The 16,476-nt window shown below is 46.5% G+C and overlaps 2 protein-coding genes across 11 annotated transcripts in view; both read right to left on the bottom strand.

Annotated features, from left to right (window-relative positions):
- ENDOV (endonuclease V) overlaps positions 1-10,948 on the bottom strand; it is a 101,601-nt gene extending 90,653 nt beyond the window's left edge. For all 6 annotated transcript variants that reach the window (XM_081220632.1, XM_081220630.1, XM_081220633.1 and 3 more), the window contains exons 1-2: positions 10,848-10,948; positions 10,359-10,530 (exon numbers count right to left, since the gene is read on the bottom strand). In XM_081220632.1, the coding sequence (XP_081076758.1) occupies positions 10,359-10,530; positions 10,848-10,903 (228 nt within the window). In that variant the 5' untranslated portion in view covers positions 10,904-10,948. The remainder of the gene's footprint in view (positions 1-10,358; positions 10,531-10,847) is intronic.
- Positions 10,949-13,706: 2,758 nt separating this feature from the next.
- The window catches only part of RNF213 (ring finger protein 213), a 116,116-nt gene continuing 113,346 nt past the window's right edge, over positions 13,707-16,476 (bottom strand). For all 5 annotated transcript variants that reach the window (XM_081220626.1, XM_081220628.1, XM_081220625.1 and 2 more), the window contains one exon: positions 13,707-16,417. In XM_081220626.1, coding sequence (XP_081076752.1) covers positions 16,264-16,417 — 154 coding nt within the window. In that variant the 3' untranslated portion in view covers positions 13,707-16,263. The remainder of the gene's footprint in view (positions 16,418-16,476) is intronic.

The following is a 16,476-nucleotide window of genomic DNA, read 5'->3' as shown; positions in this document are numbered from 1 at the left end:
CCCTTGGCCCTTATCTGACAATCCCTGTCACTCCCTCTGTCTCCCAGGCCCACCCCCAAGTCGCCCCCTTCCCTGCCTCACTATCTGGAGAAAGGTGATCCACCCTGCAGATGGGCAGTGGGGATTCAAATGGTGCCATTTCGAAGGTACTGGCCACACCTGGTCTGTATCAGGCCCTCCTCAAGGCTGCCTCCTTTGTAAATCAGACCTGTCGCCTCCCCACCCCACCCTGCTGCCAGGTTGTTTGGAGGCTCACAGAAAACAAAGCACAAGAAGCACCTGTGAATAGACACCATAGTGCCATATTAGAAGGGGCCTCGGGGAAGAAAAGGCCAAGTCTTCACAGAGGATACAATAGCAAGAAGGGCAACTCTGGCTTTAAGAAAAGAGATTACAAATATTTCAGAAAAAGGACAGGCACGATCTCAGAGTGAGGCAGTTTGGAAGAGAATTGGGTCCCAAGGGATGGGAGAGTCCAAAAAGAAAAATTCTGAGGCTGCAAATAACCCCAGAGAGAGAAGAGGGGATACCCCTGGGGATGTTGTGCTAAAAGGCATGGCTCACGCTGGGAGGAGTGGGGGCCAGGAGTCTGAGGCAGACCTGCTGGGGACCACTCAGAATTTTCACACGCTCTGGCAGACTGTTCTTCAAACTGAAAAGTCCTAACACAGCATGGAAGAGGAGGCCCTGTTGGTACTTGATTAGCATGTAAGGACCCGCTCAGACCACAGGACGGCAGCCCTAAGGCCCTTAAACCCTGAGTTTTCATTACAGCCAGACCGCCGGAGGTGAGAACGTTTCCCACTAAGCACACATTCTCCAGAACCTTCAGATGTCCTGGATTGTTACTGACCATCCCACCCACCCCCCAATCTCTTGGTGATAGCTTTCAAAATCATACTTCCACCTCTCCCTTGAAGCTACGTCATAATGACATGTCCCTAAATGAAGGAATTACTCTAGTAGCATGGGGGAAGGGGCTCGTCCTTCCAACATTTTTATCAGTGACTCACAGGAAACTCATCAAACGGCCAATGACCTAGAGTGGGCAGGGTCCAACCGGATGACAGACCAGAGAATTCGATTCACAGTGAACCCGGCAGGCTGGAGTGCTGAACCCCATGCAACAGGATGACTTCACGGGGACATGCATGAAGTTCAAGTGTGGCCTGAGTTCCCACAGGATGATGGTGGCTGCTTACACTTGAATCGCTCTGCACAAGCTCCAGGAGCCAGAGATCCACAGGAGAGGAGATGAACCCCCTGTACCCCATGCCCACAGAGTAACTGGGAGACAAGCCAATTACAAGCAACGGTGTGCACCTACGGGCGGAAATAAACAGTCCATACTCACAGAGCCAGCTCTGGGCCCCTCGCCAGAAAGGCAGGTGGGGAAGGGGCAAGGGCAGGGGGTGTGGTGGGGCCTAGTGGTGGGGAGCCTGATGGAATGAGACCTGGGGGGCAGCCCCAGCCTTATCAGGAAGATGCTGCTCTGGGGAGACACAGGTGAGCCCTGGGGGCTTGTGGAGAAGAGAGTGAGGCCAGAAGTGTAAGGTCCTTTGGAAATGAGAGTATCAAAGAATCAGAAGAGACACTGGCCGTCTTTGCTTCTGAAAAGGATGCCATTTATTGGCACAACTATACTTCACTATCCCTCATGATTTAAGAAACCCATTGAGGCACCCAAACCCCTGGCCCTTGAGTTTCCTGTTTAAATACTATTTTTTTTTTAAGGCCGCACCGTGTGGCATGCAGGATCTTCCCTGCAGTGGAAGTGCAGAGTCTTAGCCACTGGAATATCAGGGAAGTACCTAAGTACAACTTAGAGTGAACAGAGAACTACAAGAACTCAGAAGGCAATGATCAAACCTTGTGAGTTGATGAAATGCTGCCCCCAACCAGTTGTGCAGCAGAGGTAAGTTAACTAAATGGCAGACAGAGAGCACAACCTGGCAGAAATAAAAACAGAAACACAAAAAAACCTGACAAGACAGAAAACCCAGCATATGCATGACTGAAAAGGAGAAACAAAACTATGGAGCTGAAATAATAAATATAACTAATACTTAAAACCACAATCTAAGAAACGTTCCAAAAATAAAAGAAGACCTGACCCCACATATTGAAAGACCCAAGTGGGAACTTGGGGAAACTGACATGGAAGTCAACTCAAGATGTATCTTAGTGAAGATCCACCAGAAGGCAGACAGCAGAAGCAAGAAGAACTACAATCCTACAGACTGTGGAGTGAAAAACTGCATTCATAGAAAGATAGACAAAATGAAAAGGCAGAGGACAATGTACCAGATGAAGGAACAATACAAAACCCCAGAAAAACAACTAAATGAAGTGGAGATAGGCAACCTTCCAGAAAAAGAATTCATAATAATGATAGTGAAGATGATCCAGGACCTTGGAAAAAGAATGGAGGCAAAGATGGAGAAGATGCAAGAAATGTTTAGCAAAGACCTAGAAGAATTAAAGAACAAACACCTAGAAGAATTAAAGAACAAACAGAGATGAACAATACAATAACTAAAATGAAAAATACACTAGAAGGAATCCATAGTAGAATAACTGAGGCAGAAGAACGGATAAGTGACCTGGAAGATGGAATGGTGGAATTCACTGCCATGGAACAGAATAAAGAAAAAACAATGCAAAGAAATGAAGACAGCCTGAGAAACCTCTGGGAAAACATTAAACACACCAACATTCACATTATAGGGGTCCCAGAAGGAGAAGAGAGAAAGGACCCAAGAAAATATTTGAAGAGATTATAGTTGAAAATTTCCCTAACTTGGGAAAGGAAATAGCCACCCAAGTCCAGGAAATGCAGAGTCCCAGGTAGGATAAACCCAAAGAGAAACACACTGAGACACATAGTCATCAAACTGACAAAAATTAAAGACAAAGAAAAATTACTGAAAGCAACAAGGGAAAAATGACAAATAACATACAAGGGAACTCCCATAAGGTTAACAGCTGGTTTCTCAGCAGAAACTCTACAAGCCAGAAGGGAGTGGCAAGATATATTTAAAGTGATGAAAGGGAAGAAGCTACAACTAAGATTACTCTACCTGGCAAGGATTTCATTCAGATTTGACAGAGAAATCAAAAGCTTTACAGACAAGCAAAAGCTAAGAGAATTCAGCACCACCAAACCAGCTCTACAACAAATGCTAAAGGAACTTCTCTAAGTGGGAAACACAAGAGAAAAGGACCTACAAAAACAAACCCAAAACAATTAAGAAAATGGTAATAGGAACATACTTATTGATAATTACCTTAAATGTGAATGGATTAAATGCTCCAACCAAAAGACACAGGCTCGCTGAATGGATACAAAAACAAGACCCAGGGCTTCCCTGGTGGCACAGTGGTTGAGAGTCCGCCTGCCGATGCAGGGGACACGGGTTCGTGCCCCGGTCCGGGAAGATCCCACATGCGGTGGAGCGGCTGGGCCCGTGAGCCATGGCCGCTGAGCCTGCGCGTCTGGAGCCTGTGCTCCGCAGCGGGAGAGGTCACAACAGTGGGAGGCCCGCGTACCGCAAAACAAAACAAAACAAAACAAAAACAAAAAAAAACAAGACCCATATATATGCTGGCTACAAGAGACCCACTTCAGACCTAGGGACACATACAGGCTGAAAGTGAGCAGGTGGAAAAAGATATTCCATGCAGATGGAAATCAAAAGAAAGCTGAAGTCGCAATACTCATATCAAAGACTTTAAAATAAAGAATGTTACAAGAGACAAGGAAGGACACTATATAATGATCAAGGGATCAATCCAAGAAAACATAACAATTATAAATATGTATGCACCCAACATAGGAGCACCACAATACATTAGGCAAATGCTAACAGCTATAAAAGAGGAAATTGACAATAACACAATAACAGCGGGGGACTTTAACACCTCACTTACAACAATGGACAGATCATCCAGACAGAAAATTAAAAAGGAAACACAAGCTTTAAATGACACAATAGACCAGATAGATTTAATTGATATTTATAGGACATTCCATCTGAAAACAGCAGATTACACTTTCTTCTCAAGTACACATGGGACATTCTCCAGGACAGATCATGTCTTGGGTCACAAATCAAGCCTCAGTAAATTTAAGAAAACCGAAATCATATCAAGCATCTTTTCCAACCACAACGCTTTGAGATTAGAAATCAATTACAGGGAAAGAAACATAAAAACCAACGGGAGAGGCCACAACAGTAAGAGGCCCGTGTACTGCAAAAAAAAAAAAAAAAAAAAAATCCCAACAAACAAAAGTCCAGGACCAGATGGCTTCACAGGTGAATTCTACCAAACCTTTAGAGAAGAGCTAACACCCATCCTTCTCAAACTCTTCCAAAAACTTGCAGAGGAAGGAACACTCCCAAATTCATTCTACGAGGCCACCATCACCCTGATACCAAAACCAGACAAAGATACTACAAAAAAAGAGAAAATTACAGGCCAATATCACTGATGAATATAGATGCAAAAATCCTCAACAAAATACTAGGAAACAGAATCCAACAACACATTAAAAGGATCATTCACTATGATCAAGTGGGATTTATCCCAGGGATGCAAGGATTCTTCAATATATGCAAATCAATCAATGTGATACACCATACTAACAAACTGAAGAATTAAAAACCATATGATTGGACTTCCCTGGTGGCGCAGTGGATAAAGAATCTGCCTGCCAATGCAGGGGACACGGGTTCGATCCCTGGTCTGGGAAGATGCCACATGCCACAGAGCAACTAAGCCCATGTGCTGCAACTAAGGAGCCCACCTGCCGCAACTAAGGAGCCCACCTGCCACAACTATGAGCCAGTGCAACCAAATAAGTAAATAAATATTAAAACACCACCACCGGGGCCTCCCTGGTGGCGCAGTGGTTGAGAGTCCGCCTGCCGATGCAGGGGATACGGGTTCGTGCCCCGGTCTGGGAGGATCCCATATGCCGCGGAGCGGCTGGGCCCGTGAGCCATGGCCGCTGGGCCTGCGCGTCCGGAGCCTGTGCTCCGCAATGGGAGAGGCCACAACAGTGAGAGGCCCGCATACCGCAAAAAGAAAAAAAAAAAAAAAACAAAAAAAAAACACCACCACCACCACCATATGATCATCTCAATAGGTGCAGAAAAAGCTTTTGACAAAATTCAACACCCATTTATGATAAAAACTCTCCAGAAGGTGGGCATACAGGAAACCTACCTCAACATAATAAAGGCCATATACGAGAAACCCACAGCAAACATCATTCTCAATGGTGAAAAACAAAGCATTTCCTCTAAGATCAGGAACAAGACAAGGATGTCCACTCTCACCACTATTATTCAACATAGTTTTGGAAGTCTAGCCATGGCAATCAGAGAAGAAAAAGAAATAAAAGGGATACAAATAGGAAAAGAAGAAGTAAAACTGTCACTGTTTGCAGATGACATGATACTATACATATAGGTAAATCTAAAGATGCCACCAGAAAACTACTAGAGATAATCAAAGAATTTGGAAAAGGTGCAAGATACAAAATTAATGCACAGTAATCTCTTGCATTCCTATACACTAACAACAAAAGATGAGAAAGAGAAATTAAGGAAAATTAAGAAATTAAGGGGAGGCGGGGCCGGTGGTGGTGGTGGTGGGATGAATTGGGAGACTGGGATTGACATATATACACTAATATGTACAAAATAGATAACGAATAAGAACATGCTGTATAAAAAAATAAATAAAAATTTAAAAAATGTATCTTAGTGGAAAAAAAAGTAAACAGCAATATACTGGACCCCCCTCAAAAAAAATCTCCACAGTAATCATAATCTACTATCAACAGCAACTATAACATAACACATGTCGAAGTTTTACAGATCAGAGAAAAATACAAAACCAGCTTTAAGAGACATATGAGGACAACCGGGGAAATGTGTTATGGAATGGGATTCAGGTTGTGATGGAATAATGTATGTATATTTTAAGGTGATAATGACGCTGCCATTATGTAGGAAAATATCATTCTAGGACAGGTTTGCTGAGCTGTCACAACCTCTAGGAGGCACTCTTTTTTTTTTTTTTTTTTTGCAGTACGCGGGCCTCTCACTGTTGTGGCCTCTCCCGTTGCGGAGCACAGGCTCCGGATGCACAGGCTCAGCGGCCATGGCTCACGGGGCCAGCCGCTCCGCGGCATGTGGGATCCTCCCGGACCGGGGCACGAACCTGCGTCCCCTGCATCGGCAGGCAGACTCTCAACCACTGCGCCACCAGGGAAGCCCAGGAGGCACTCTTGAATCTCAGTGCACACACACACACAAGACCACAAAATCAGTTGAATCTTAAGCAGAGGGTACACCAGTGTTCAATGTATTATTCTTTCAACTTTTCAGTATGTGCACACATTTTCAAGTTAAAAATCTGGGAGAAGGGATGAAATGAGAGAGTAGCATTGACATATATACATCACCAAATGTAAAACAGCTAGCTAGTGGGAAGCAGCAGCATCGTACAGGGAGATCAGCTTGGTGCTTTGTGACCACCTAGAGCGGTGGGATAGGGAGGGTGGGAGGGAGGGAAACGCCAAGAGGGAGGGGATATGGGGATATGTGCATACATATAGCAGATTCACTTTGTTATACAGCAGAAACTAACACAACATTATAAAGCACTTATACTCCAATAAAGATGTTAAAAAAAAATTCTTGGAGAAGGAAAAATCAGTTGTATAGTTAGCGTGTGGGCACGATCTAGTCAGTAATCTCTGTGAAGATATGCAAGTTTCAACCTAAGCTGGCATTAGGTTGTGCATTAGGCCCACCAAACGGTTGAACCAAAAGGCTGAACTGCACTTGAGGTACTCGATTCAGTTCTGGGTGCTGGATGTAAAAATGGGCCCTGCTGCAGAAGACCTAAATAGACATTTCTCCACAGAAGATATACAGACTGCCAACAAACACATGAAAGGATGCTCAAAATCTTTAATCATTAGAGGAATGCAAATCAAAACTACAATGAGATATCATCTCACACCAGTCAGAATGGCCATCATCAAAAAATCTAGAAACAATAAATGCTGGAGAGGGTGTGGAAAAAAGGGAACACTCTTGCACTGCTGGTGGGAATGTGAATTGGTACAGCCACTATGGAGAACAGTATGGAGGTTCCTTAAAAAACTACAAATAGAACCACCATATGACCCAGCAATCCCACTACTGGGCATATACCCTGAGAAAACCATAATTCACAAAGAGTCATGTACCAAAATGTTCATAGCAGCCCTATTTACAATAGCCCGGAGATGGAAACAACCTAAGTGTCCGTCATCGGATGAATGGATAAAGAAGATGTGGCACATATATACAATGGAATATTACTCAGCCATAAAAAGAAATGAAATTGAACTATTTGTAATGAGATGGATGGACCTAGAGTCTGTCATACAGAGTGAAGTAAGTCAGAAAGAGGAAGACAAATACTGTATGCTGACACATATATATGGAATTTAAGAAAAAAAAATGTCATGAAGAACATAGGGGTAAGACAGGAATAAAGACACAGACCTACTAGAGAATGGACTTGAGGATATGGGGAGGGGGAAGGGTAAGCTGTGACAAAGCAAAAGAGAGGCATGGACATATATACACTACCAAACATAAGGTAGATAGCTAGTGGGAAGGAGCCGCATAGCACAGGGAGATCAGCTCGGTGCTTTGTGACCGCCTGGAGGGGTGGGATAGGGAGGGTGGGAGGGAGACGCAAGAGGGAGGGGATATGGGAACATATGTGTATGTATAACTGATTCATTTTGTTATAAAGCAGAAACTAACACACCATTGTTAAGCAATTATACTCCGATAAAGATGAAAAAAAAAAAAGGGCCCTGCTCACTGAGGGCAGGCTGGAGGGCCAGCAGCAAGTGAAGGGGCTGGAAATCACCTCAGTGAGACTCAGGAGAACACAGGACTGTCTTCAAATAGCAGGGTAGGAAAGGTTTGCCCTGTGCTCTGACCTTAAGGCAGAAGTCACACACAACTAAATTTCAGCTCCATGTGGAAAAGAACATACGAACCAGGCTTCCATCTATGGAACGGGCTCTGGTGTGAGGCCACAATTTGTCAGGAATGGTGAGGAAAGGATTCCTGGCTGTGCGAAAGGGAGACCAGTGATTCACAGCCTGGCTTTGCTTTGGAATCACAGGAAGGATTGTTTAAAAAGGTAAATATCAGTAAAGGGAGGGGGGCCCTGGAATCTTTTTTTTTTAAACAACTTTATTGAGATATAATTTACTACCATAAAATTACCTGGAGTATAATTCAACGCTTTCTGGTATTTACAGAGTTGTGCAACCATTACCATAATCCAATTTTAGAACATTTTCACCATGCCTAGGTAACTCTTATACCCATCAGCAGTCACCCTCCATCCCACTCCCTAGCCCTTGGCAACCACAAAGCTACTTTGTGTCTCTATGGATTTGCCTATGGAATCCATATTTCTAAATGCACTTCCAGGTGACTCTCATTGCATAGATCCATGGTTGGGCATTTGGGAATCAATGGACCAGACTATTCCAAGATCATTCCCTAGTCAAAGCTTCCATAGCACAGGATGATAAGTGCTGACTACATCCAAGTAGCAAGCACTTTGCTCAGTGCTAGGGCTCCAAAAGAAATACAGTATAACCCTGCCCTTCAGAACCTACAGATGGTGGGAAAACCAGAATATACCAATAACCTTTCTTTGAGGTAAGGGCAACTATTCAAAACTATTATTGCAATGAGGGGAGGAAGGCTGCTGCAAAAGGAGAGTGCTCTGTTAACAGGCTGTAAGATCTGCGAGTACCTCCTAAACTGGTAACTTTAATACAGTGTGAGAAGTACTGTAATAGCACATGCATAAGAAACAGGCCTAGGACAGAGACAAGGGGGTGGTTAATTCTGCAGGTACAGGAAGGTATAGAGCAATGGGAACAAGTGAACTGGGTCTTGAGAATTGAGAAGTCATCCTCAGAATTAACAGTGCCTTAGCATTTAATTTTTGAGGGCTTACCACACGCCCACTACGCTAACTGCTTTCCATGCATGATCTCAATTATTCCTCACCAAACTCTGAGTCAGGTATCAATATATTTCTGCTGAATTTTGACTAAAGGATCTTCCAAGTAAAGCACAAAGACGCTGAGGCAGGAAGGTAGTAGCTTTGGGAGCAGGCAGAGGAGCAGGGAGGGGGAAATGCTGAAGCTGCAGAGCAGAGGTTTCCTCGTCAAGCTCTTCTTTAGCCAAGGCTTCCTGAGCTGTTGACTCCAAAGGAATTGTGGGCACGCTGTTCATTCATTCACGTATCTATTCGATCGTCTTCTATGTGTCAGGCATTGAACTAGGTGCAGAGGCTACAACCGGTGGGCAAGACAGCATGGTTCCTACCATTGTGGAGTTTACATTCTGGTAGGGGAGACACACAGGCCAATTCCATCCCAGTGTGATAAAGAGGAATGAGAGGGTGCTGAGAGCAACTCCTGGTCTTGCAGGACGAAGGGGGGCTTACTGGAGGACCTAAGAGATGAGGAGGAGTTAGCCAGGAAAAACATTCCAGGAGAGGAAACATCACTGCTAAGGTCAGGCAGGCAGATACAGCAAGGCGTGTTTGAGGAAGCCAAAGGCCTCTGGAGTGGGGAGTGGGTGAGGAGCGGGTGGTAGCCAGAGGTGAGCCTACAGGGAGTTATGTTAAGCAGGGGTCAGATCACGAAAAATGCCTCGTCCGTGAGTGTTACTTTTATTTACCATGAGATCACAGGATAGGCACTTAAGTGTCTTAAGTGGACTAGGTGGTGACCTGCTCACATTTGGTTTTTAGAAAAACTGCTCTGATGGCAGCATGCAGAAGGGACCCAGGAAAGATTCTGCCTGTCACCTATAGGAGAGGTGACGGTGGCACAGCCAGGGAAGGGACAGCAGCGATGCAGACAAGTGCATAGATAAGACTCCAGTGATTTTAGGGGGGGAGAAAAAATGGAGTTCGTGTGTGACCTGCTGTGAGGGGTCTGGGAAGACAGAGATTTCCAGCTTGGGCAACTTGAGGGTGTGTTGCTGTGGGTCCCTGACATGGGGAGCCCAAGATAACGGCCAAACTTGGAGATCATGAGTTTATCTGGACGTAAGTCACAGAATGACTTCAGTTTTTGTCCCCTATCCTCTTTTTTTCAAAGGTTTCCCAATTCATTAATGAACTCCCACGAAAGGAGAAGCGGGGTTCTACCCTAACACTGTTCCCTGTCCAGAGCCCCACCTCTCTCACTAATGCACCCCGGAGCCCAGCAGAGCGGCCCCTGGCCAGCGTCCCCCCGGGGTTACCTCGAGCTCAGGGTAGCTGAGCACCACTAGAGAGGCGCAGGCGCTGGCACTGTCGTCCTTCACAAAGGACACGTCCACGCCCCCGACCCTCTGCAGGCCCGAAAAAGCGGGGTCCCGTTGCCACGCCTCCGTGTCCCGGTCCACGACAAGTGTCTTCAACAGGGCTTGCTCCCTGAGGGCAGAAACAAGTCCAGCGGGCAGCCCAGCCCAGATCCCCCCACCCCGCGGTCCGGCTGCGGCCGCCCACACGCGGAGCGTCCAGGCCCGGGGTTCGGGGCTCTACCCGGGGACCCTCCCGGTCTCACCCCCTCCCTTCCCTAGGACCCAGACGCGTCGCCGGAAGCTACAGCTCCCGAACGCCCTTTCGCCCGCACGCCGGAAAAGGTCGCAAGCCCCCGCGGCCCCAAGCCGGGGACTACGAGGTCGGAGGTCTGCGGGGAACCTCGTCGCTCCAGTCCCCGGATCTTACGCGTCCTCTGGCCCCATTACCGTTTCCAGAGCGACAGTGTTTCCTCCGGCGGCCTCCCTGCCGCCTTTCGGGCCATGGCGCGGGCCTGAGCGCCCCTTCCGGTGGCGTCACTTCCGGAGCGCCGCGCGGAGGCGCCAGACCGCATCGTTGCCATGGCGGCGCTCGGTGGGGGACCGGGACGTCGCCGCCTCGTGGCCTGAGGCCCTGCTGGAGACCAGCGGCTCGGGAGTAGCGGCCTATGACCTCAGAGTCAGCCTTTCCCCGCAGCCGTGGGGGAAGGAGAGTTGTCCCCGTCCAGGGCCCCTGACGGGATCTGAAAGTTACACTGACAAACAGACCTGCAGGAGAAAAGCACGTGTACACATTTTACTGAATTTCTACATGTACATGGGACCTTTCACCGGAGAGTGGAGACCTGAAGAAGTGACCAGAGCGGGAAGCTTTATACCTTTTGGATAAAGAAACAATGAATTTGTGAAGAATTGTTAAGGCAGAGGGGTTTGGGCTGTGGGTAGTAAATGGTGAAACCGGATGGAGGTTTGCTCACCTACTTGGCCTTAAACGCCCTGTCTCTGGTGATGAGAATGTCTCTCTCCCTCCTGGTACAGGGAGGGGACCTTTCACGTGGGAGATTTGGAGTGCAAAATGGGAGAAGCAGGAGTGATCTTGCTGCTTCTGCCGTTTTCTCGAATTTCCCCGGCTTAAGATCAAGACGCCAATGTGCCATATTTTGGGGTAGTGTGTCCTGAACGCCATCACCAAGCATTTGCCGCTTACATGACACCTTGACCTCCTTTTCAGTGACTCTTTTTGAGGACAGGACACAGTCCTTAGTGGGGCCAGACTCGTAAATTTGACCCGGTGGATCTTAGTGAGCAGAAAGACTTACTACGGACAACCTGTGGAACATTGACTGACCCCTGCTCTTCAACTGAATGAATAGTAATTCCATTCTCTTTGTGCCAGGTGTTGTGTGAGATGCTGGGGTTACAGCTTCCTCCTGGTGGAACTGCAATTGTGTTAAGTGCTGGAGTGAAAATAATATGGGAGCATTTCAAGGTCTGAGGTAGCAAAGAGGTTGGTGTATTTGATGTACTGAAAGGCAGACAGCTAGGCTGAAGTGTAGCAATTTAACCCGTGGTTTATATTCTACTAGGGGAATTAATGGAAGTATACGGATAAGTCATCTAGTCTGAATATAGACCTCAAGAGGAAAATACAGGATTGGAGTCTGAGGTTCAGGAAAAGCTTCATATGGCATTTGACCACTGGCGGCAAATGGGAGAGCCAAGGTATACTCTGAGGTCCATCTGGGCTATACTGTGTGTCAGCCTTGTTGTGTTACAGAGCAGTCAGGACACAGAGGCATTTCGATTTAGTAATCAGGAGTCATTCACTCCACAGGAGTCACTCCATCTCCACTGGCTGCCGAGGAAGGAGCAGTGCTCTGGGTTGAGGTTCTGATGTGCTTCAGGGTAGAGGCGTGGTGATGGGGAAGGAATGCTGGGGAATGTGTAACACTCCAAGTGGGTCTAGGTGTGAAGGAAGGGGAGCAGGGTTGAAGGCAGGCCTTTATAGGATATGCAGTCGCAGGGGTGGCTTCCATGTGCTCCAGCTGGGCCCTTTCCCCTCCAGTTTCTCTCTGCTCTTGCCCCAGATGGCTTCCCGAAATAATCCCAGCTCCTCAGAAGGAAGCACAGTCCTGCTGTCCCCAGAATACACTTCAGTCTGATGAAGTTTCAATCTTGTCAGCATTTGCTTTCTTGGGAGAAGGCACTTTCCTGGTGTTTTTCCAGTTGGAAATGAGATTCATAATGTTTGAGCACGGGATTAATTAGTGAAGAGAGGGATTAGAGAGCAGGAAGCAATAAAAATGCTAATCATGGTTGGATGGATTGTTATTCAGCTCAAGGCCTCAGGCTTTCTTCTACCTTCTCATTTAGTGTCTCTCTAGACTCAGCTGATTAACAGCGACCCTACACTTGGCACGAACATATGAAGTCAGAGATGTAGCAGTGCCCTTGCACGGGGCTGGACATGGGTAGCTTTACCTATTGAGCAAAGCCCTTTCTTCACAGTGATTGTTTATCACTAAAAGTTTGTTTCCGGGTTGGAATTGCCTGAACCTAGGAGTGACTGAAATAGCTCATGACTTCTCTCAGTTAACGCGTGACGAAATCCTGCAGCCACTGATGAAAGGTAAATAATTTACACACATAGTAAGGTCTTAGAAAGAAGGAGACAGTGATCAGCTGTGAAGATTTCCAGATTAAGTCATCACCAACCTAGTGAATGTTTCTTCCTGGGCTGAAAGCAGACAGAACTGTGGAGCAGGAAAAATCCAGAATATGAATGGAAACGAGAATGAGTAGGCAGGGCTAGAGGGGAAGGTCAGGGTCAGTGAGGAGCTACTGAGGAAGGGAGAGTAGGTGGACTCGACACAGGCTGTGGGGAAGAAGACACGGGGCGGGGGGCACGTCTCCTTTGTGAACCAGCGCCTCTTCTCCTTGCTGCGGTTCCAGACCATGGGGTTCTCTCCTGGAGGAACCTCTTCACTTTAGAAGAGGAAAATGCAGTTTTCCCCTAAAGCAGTGTTTTGCTATTGGAACGAAAGTGGGTTGCTGGAGGTTTACTGTTTCTCCCTCGTGTCTATTTCCTTTTCCTGAGGAGGTGTTTGCCCATCCCACAGCCCAGCCCCCTGACAGAATCAGCTGTTACTCATCATTGGCTGGAGCTCTGCTATCCTCCAGGAAAGTCCTGTTAGGCAGGGAGTGGGAGGGCAGCCCTCTAGGATTAAGCTTTAGCTCCTGAGCCTGGCGACCGAGGAGCAGTGTGAAACTCCACCTCAGCTCTGCTGTCATTTTGTCCACAGGAAAAGTTTACCCTGTCACATTCTAAACCAGAGTGTATGTTTTCTGTCAAGAACCTTCCACTTTGGGACTTCCCTGGTGGCGCAGTGGTTAAGAATCCGCTTGCCAATACGGGTTCGATCCCTGGTCCAGTAAGATCCCACATGCTGCGGAGCAACTAAGCCTGTGCGCCACAACTACTGAGCCTGCACTCTAGAGCCCGCGAGCCACGGCTATTGAGCCCGCAAGCCACAGCTACTGAGCCCACGTGCCACAACTACTGAAGCCCATGCGCCTAGAGCCCAGGCTCAGCAACGAGAAGCCATCGCAATGAGAAGCCTGCACACTGCAACGAAGAGTAGCCCCTGCTCGCCACAACTAGATAAAGCCCACGCACAGCAACGAAGACCCAACGCAGACAAAAATAAATAAATTGAAAAAAAAAAAAAGAACCTTCCACTTTATGGACACCCCTGCGAGGACATCTCCACAAACACATGAAACCATTCCCCAAAGCCTCTTCCCCAGAGAGGATTCTTTAGCAGCAAAACTCAGGTTTATTAAAACAGCTATGACAAGTATAACAAATTTACATCTGCCTGTGCTAGGCCAGTGTATTTCTGTACAAACAACAAGATAATGCTAGATAATGACAGTTAACACTTTGAAAGCATAGCATACAAAACATTATCTTCATCAAAAAAAAAAAAAACCTTCATAAAAGTGGGAAAAAAATTTCTCCCCCCCACCCACCAAAGGAGGTCTTCACAGGCTGGCCAGCTCCATCCCAACTCTGAGGTATCAAAGGAGTTCCAAGTGCAAACTGAAGGGATGAACAAGCAACTCCCCCACTCTCACATCCATTAAATGCACAATCCAGCTGATATCGTGGCAGAGTGCCTTTGCATGGAATGATTCAACAATCATAGGTTACTACATGCAAGTGGATATTGTATCAAATCCTGGATTCCTGTGCTCCCCTTTATCAAACATGGTGAAGAGAAACCAAAATAATGGAAATAGAGCACGGATTCTTCTACGTCTCCCTCCAGTGGTGCTGAAGGGCCCATGGTGTCCTTGGCGAGCATTTTCTATTTTTGTAGCTCTCCCCATTCCATGGGCCCAATTTCAAGTTGATTGAGTCATCATCTCATTCAGAATATGTATGAAAAGACATTTACCTCTGACTTGTAAACAACTGTCATCCCAGGGCTAACAGGTGCTGAGCTACCTAGGAATAGGAATTAGTCCAGAGAGGTCAGAAGCATCAAGTAGATTTTGAAAAAAAGGCACAACACAGTGAGAAAAGCAGCGCAAGATCAGGGTATGTTGACTATTCTTTATTTCCTTTTTCAGAAATGTGACTGGTTTTATATTCTCTCCGAGTGTTATTATGCCTTGGCTGAGACCCAAAGAAAGGACCAGATAGTCATATACTTGGGGAAATCAAGACCACACTAAGAGTTCATGTTTATTTGGCAGAATGGTAGAGAGGCAAAAACTTCCCCAAGAAATGCCAGAACCATGCCTTTGATACAAATTTACACTGATAAACTTTCATTTAGAATTTACTAGAATACTAGAACTGGAAGGAAATCAAACTAAGATACCGAAAGTGTCCTTGACTCTTGGCCCAGTGCTCTTCACAATGAAAGTTTGTGGGCTCTGACCCTTGAAATTTGGCAGTGACTCATTTGCGGGCTTGGGTGAGGGCTGGCTAGTTTGGCCTCACGGCACTCACAGAATGCCCTGACTTGTATTTGTGAGAAGACAAAAAAGAGTCTGGCACTTTTTCATATCTTCTTGGAAACCTAGAAATATTTGTACAATTTTCTGAATTTAAAGGAATGGAAGAAAGAAGAAAGCCAGATTCTCGTTTGTGAGTGCAGAATAAACTAGAAAAGAAGACAAATTAATAACCCCATTTTCCCTCCCTGTCACTATGTACTGGTCTGAGGAAGAAGGGCCTGGTGGGCTGGGTACATGCATGGTAAGAAGCTAGGACATCTGAGGCACAGATTCCTGTATGTGAAGCTGAGAAGCTATTTTTTGGTCTCTCCTGGAATGCAGAGGATGGTGGTTTATTCTAGTTTCATATAATCTTCAATTTTCACCTCCTAATGAACGGTATTTAGAATATGAGAAGATAGTTTCAGAATATACACATGTTCCTGAAACAGCTTGGCTCTCAAAAAGTTGTCAGCCGGGGCTTCCCTGGTGGCGCAGTGGTTGAGAGTCTGCCTGCCGATGCAGGGGATGCGGGTTCGTGTCCCGGTCCAGGAAGATCCCACATGCCGCGGAGTGGCTGGGCCCGTGAGCCATGGCCGCTGAGCCTGTGCATCCGGAGCCTGTTGCTCCGCAACGGGAGAGGCCACAACAGTGAGAGGCCCACGTACGGCACAAAAAAAAAAAAAAAAAAAAAAAAGTTGTCAGCCAGACAGCACATCTTGGTCTCAAATTTAGTGCTGTGCCAATAGCTTTCCTTCTTAGCATGCACAAAGGCAACAGCCCACAAAGGAACCCATCCCACCAGTGAGGAGGCAAGAGCCTTCTCTGCCCAAGTCTCTTGCACAGATAGAAAATGATTCTATCTCGTTTGTCGATTCCGTTTCAGTTCAGCAGCCATTTTCCATACAGAGACACAATTGGAAAGCAGTATCTCTTCTGGGAACTGAGATTCCATTTCGGGAGGAATTTCACTCTCTTTAGTCTCCATGTAACTCACCAGTGTGTCTCTCAGGCTGAAAAACCAAGGAACAAGAGACAGCGTTAAACAGTCATGTGACATAAGGAGACCATC

This window comes from Mesoplodon bidens, assembly GCF_964165515.1.
Source record: "Mesoplodon bidens genome assembly, chromosome: 19".
NCBI lineage: Eukaryota > Metazoa > Chordata > Mammalia > Artiodactyla > Ziphiidae > Mesoplodon > Mesoplodon bidens.
This window is presented reverse-complemented; position numbering and strand designations above follow the sequence as displayed.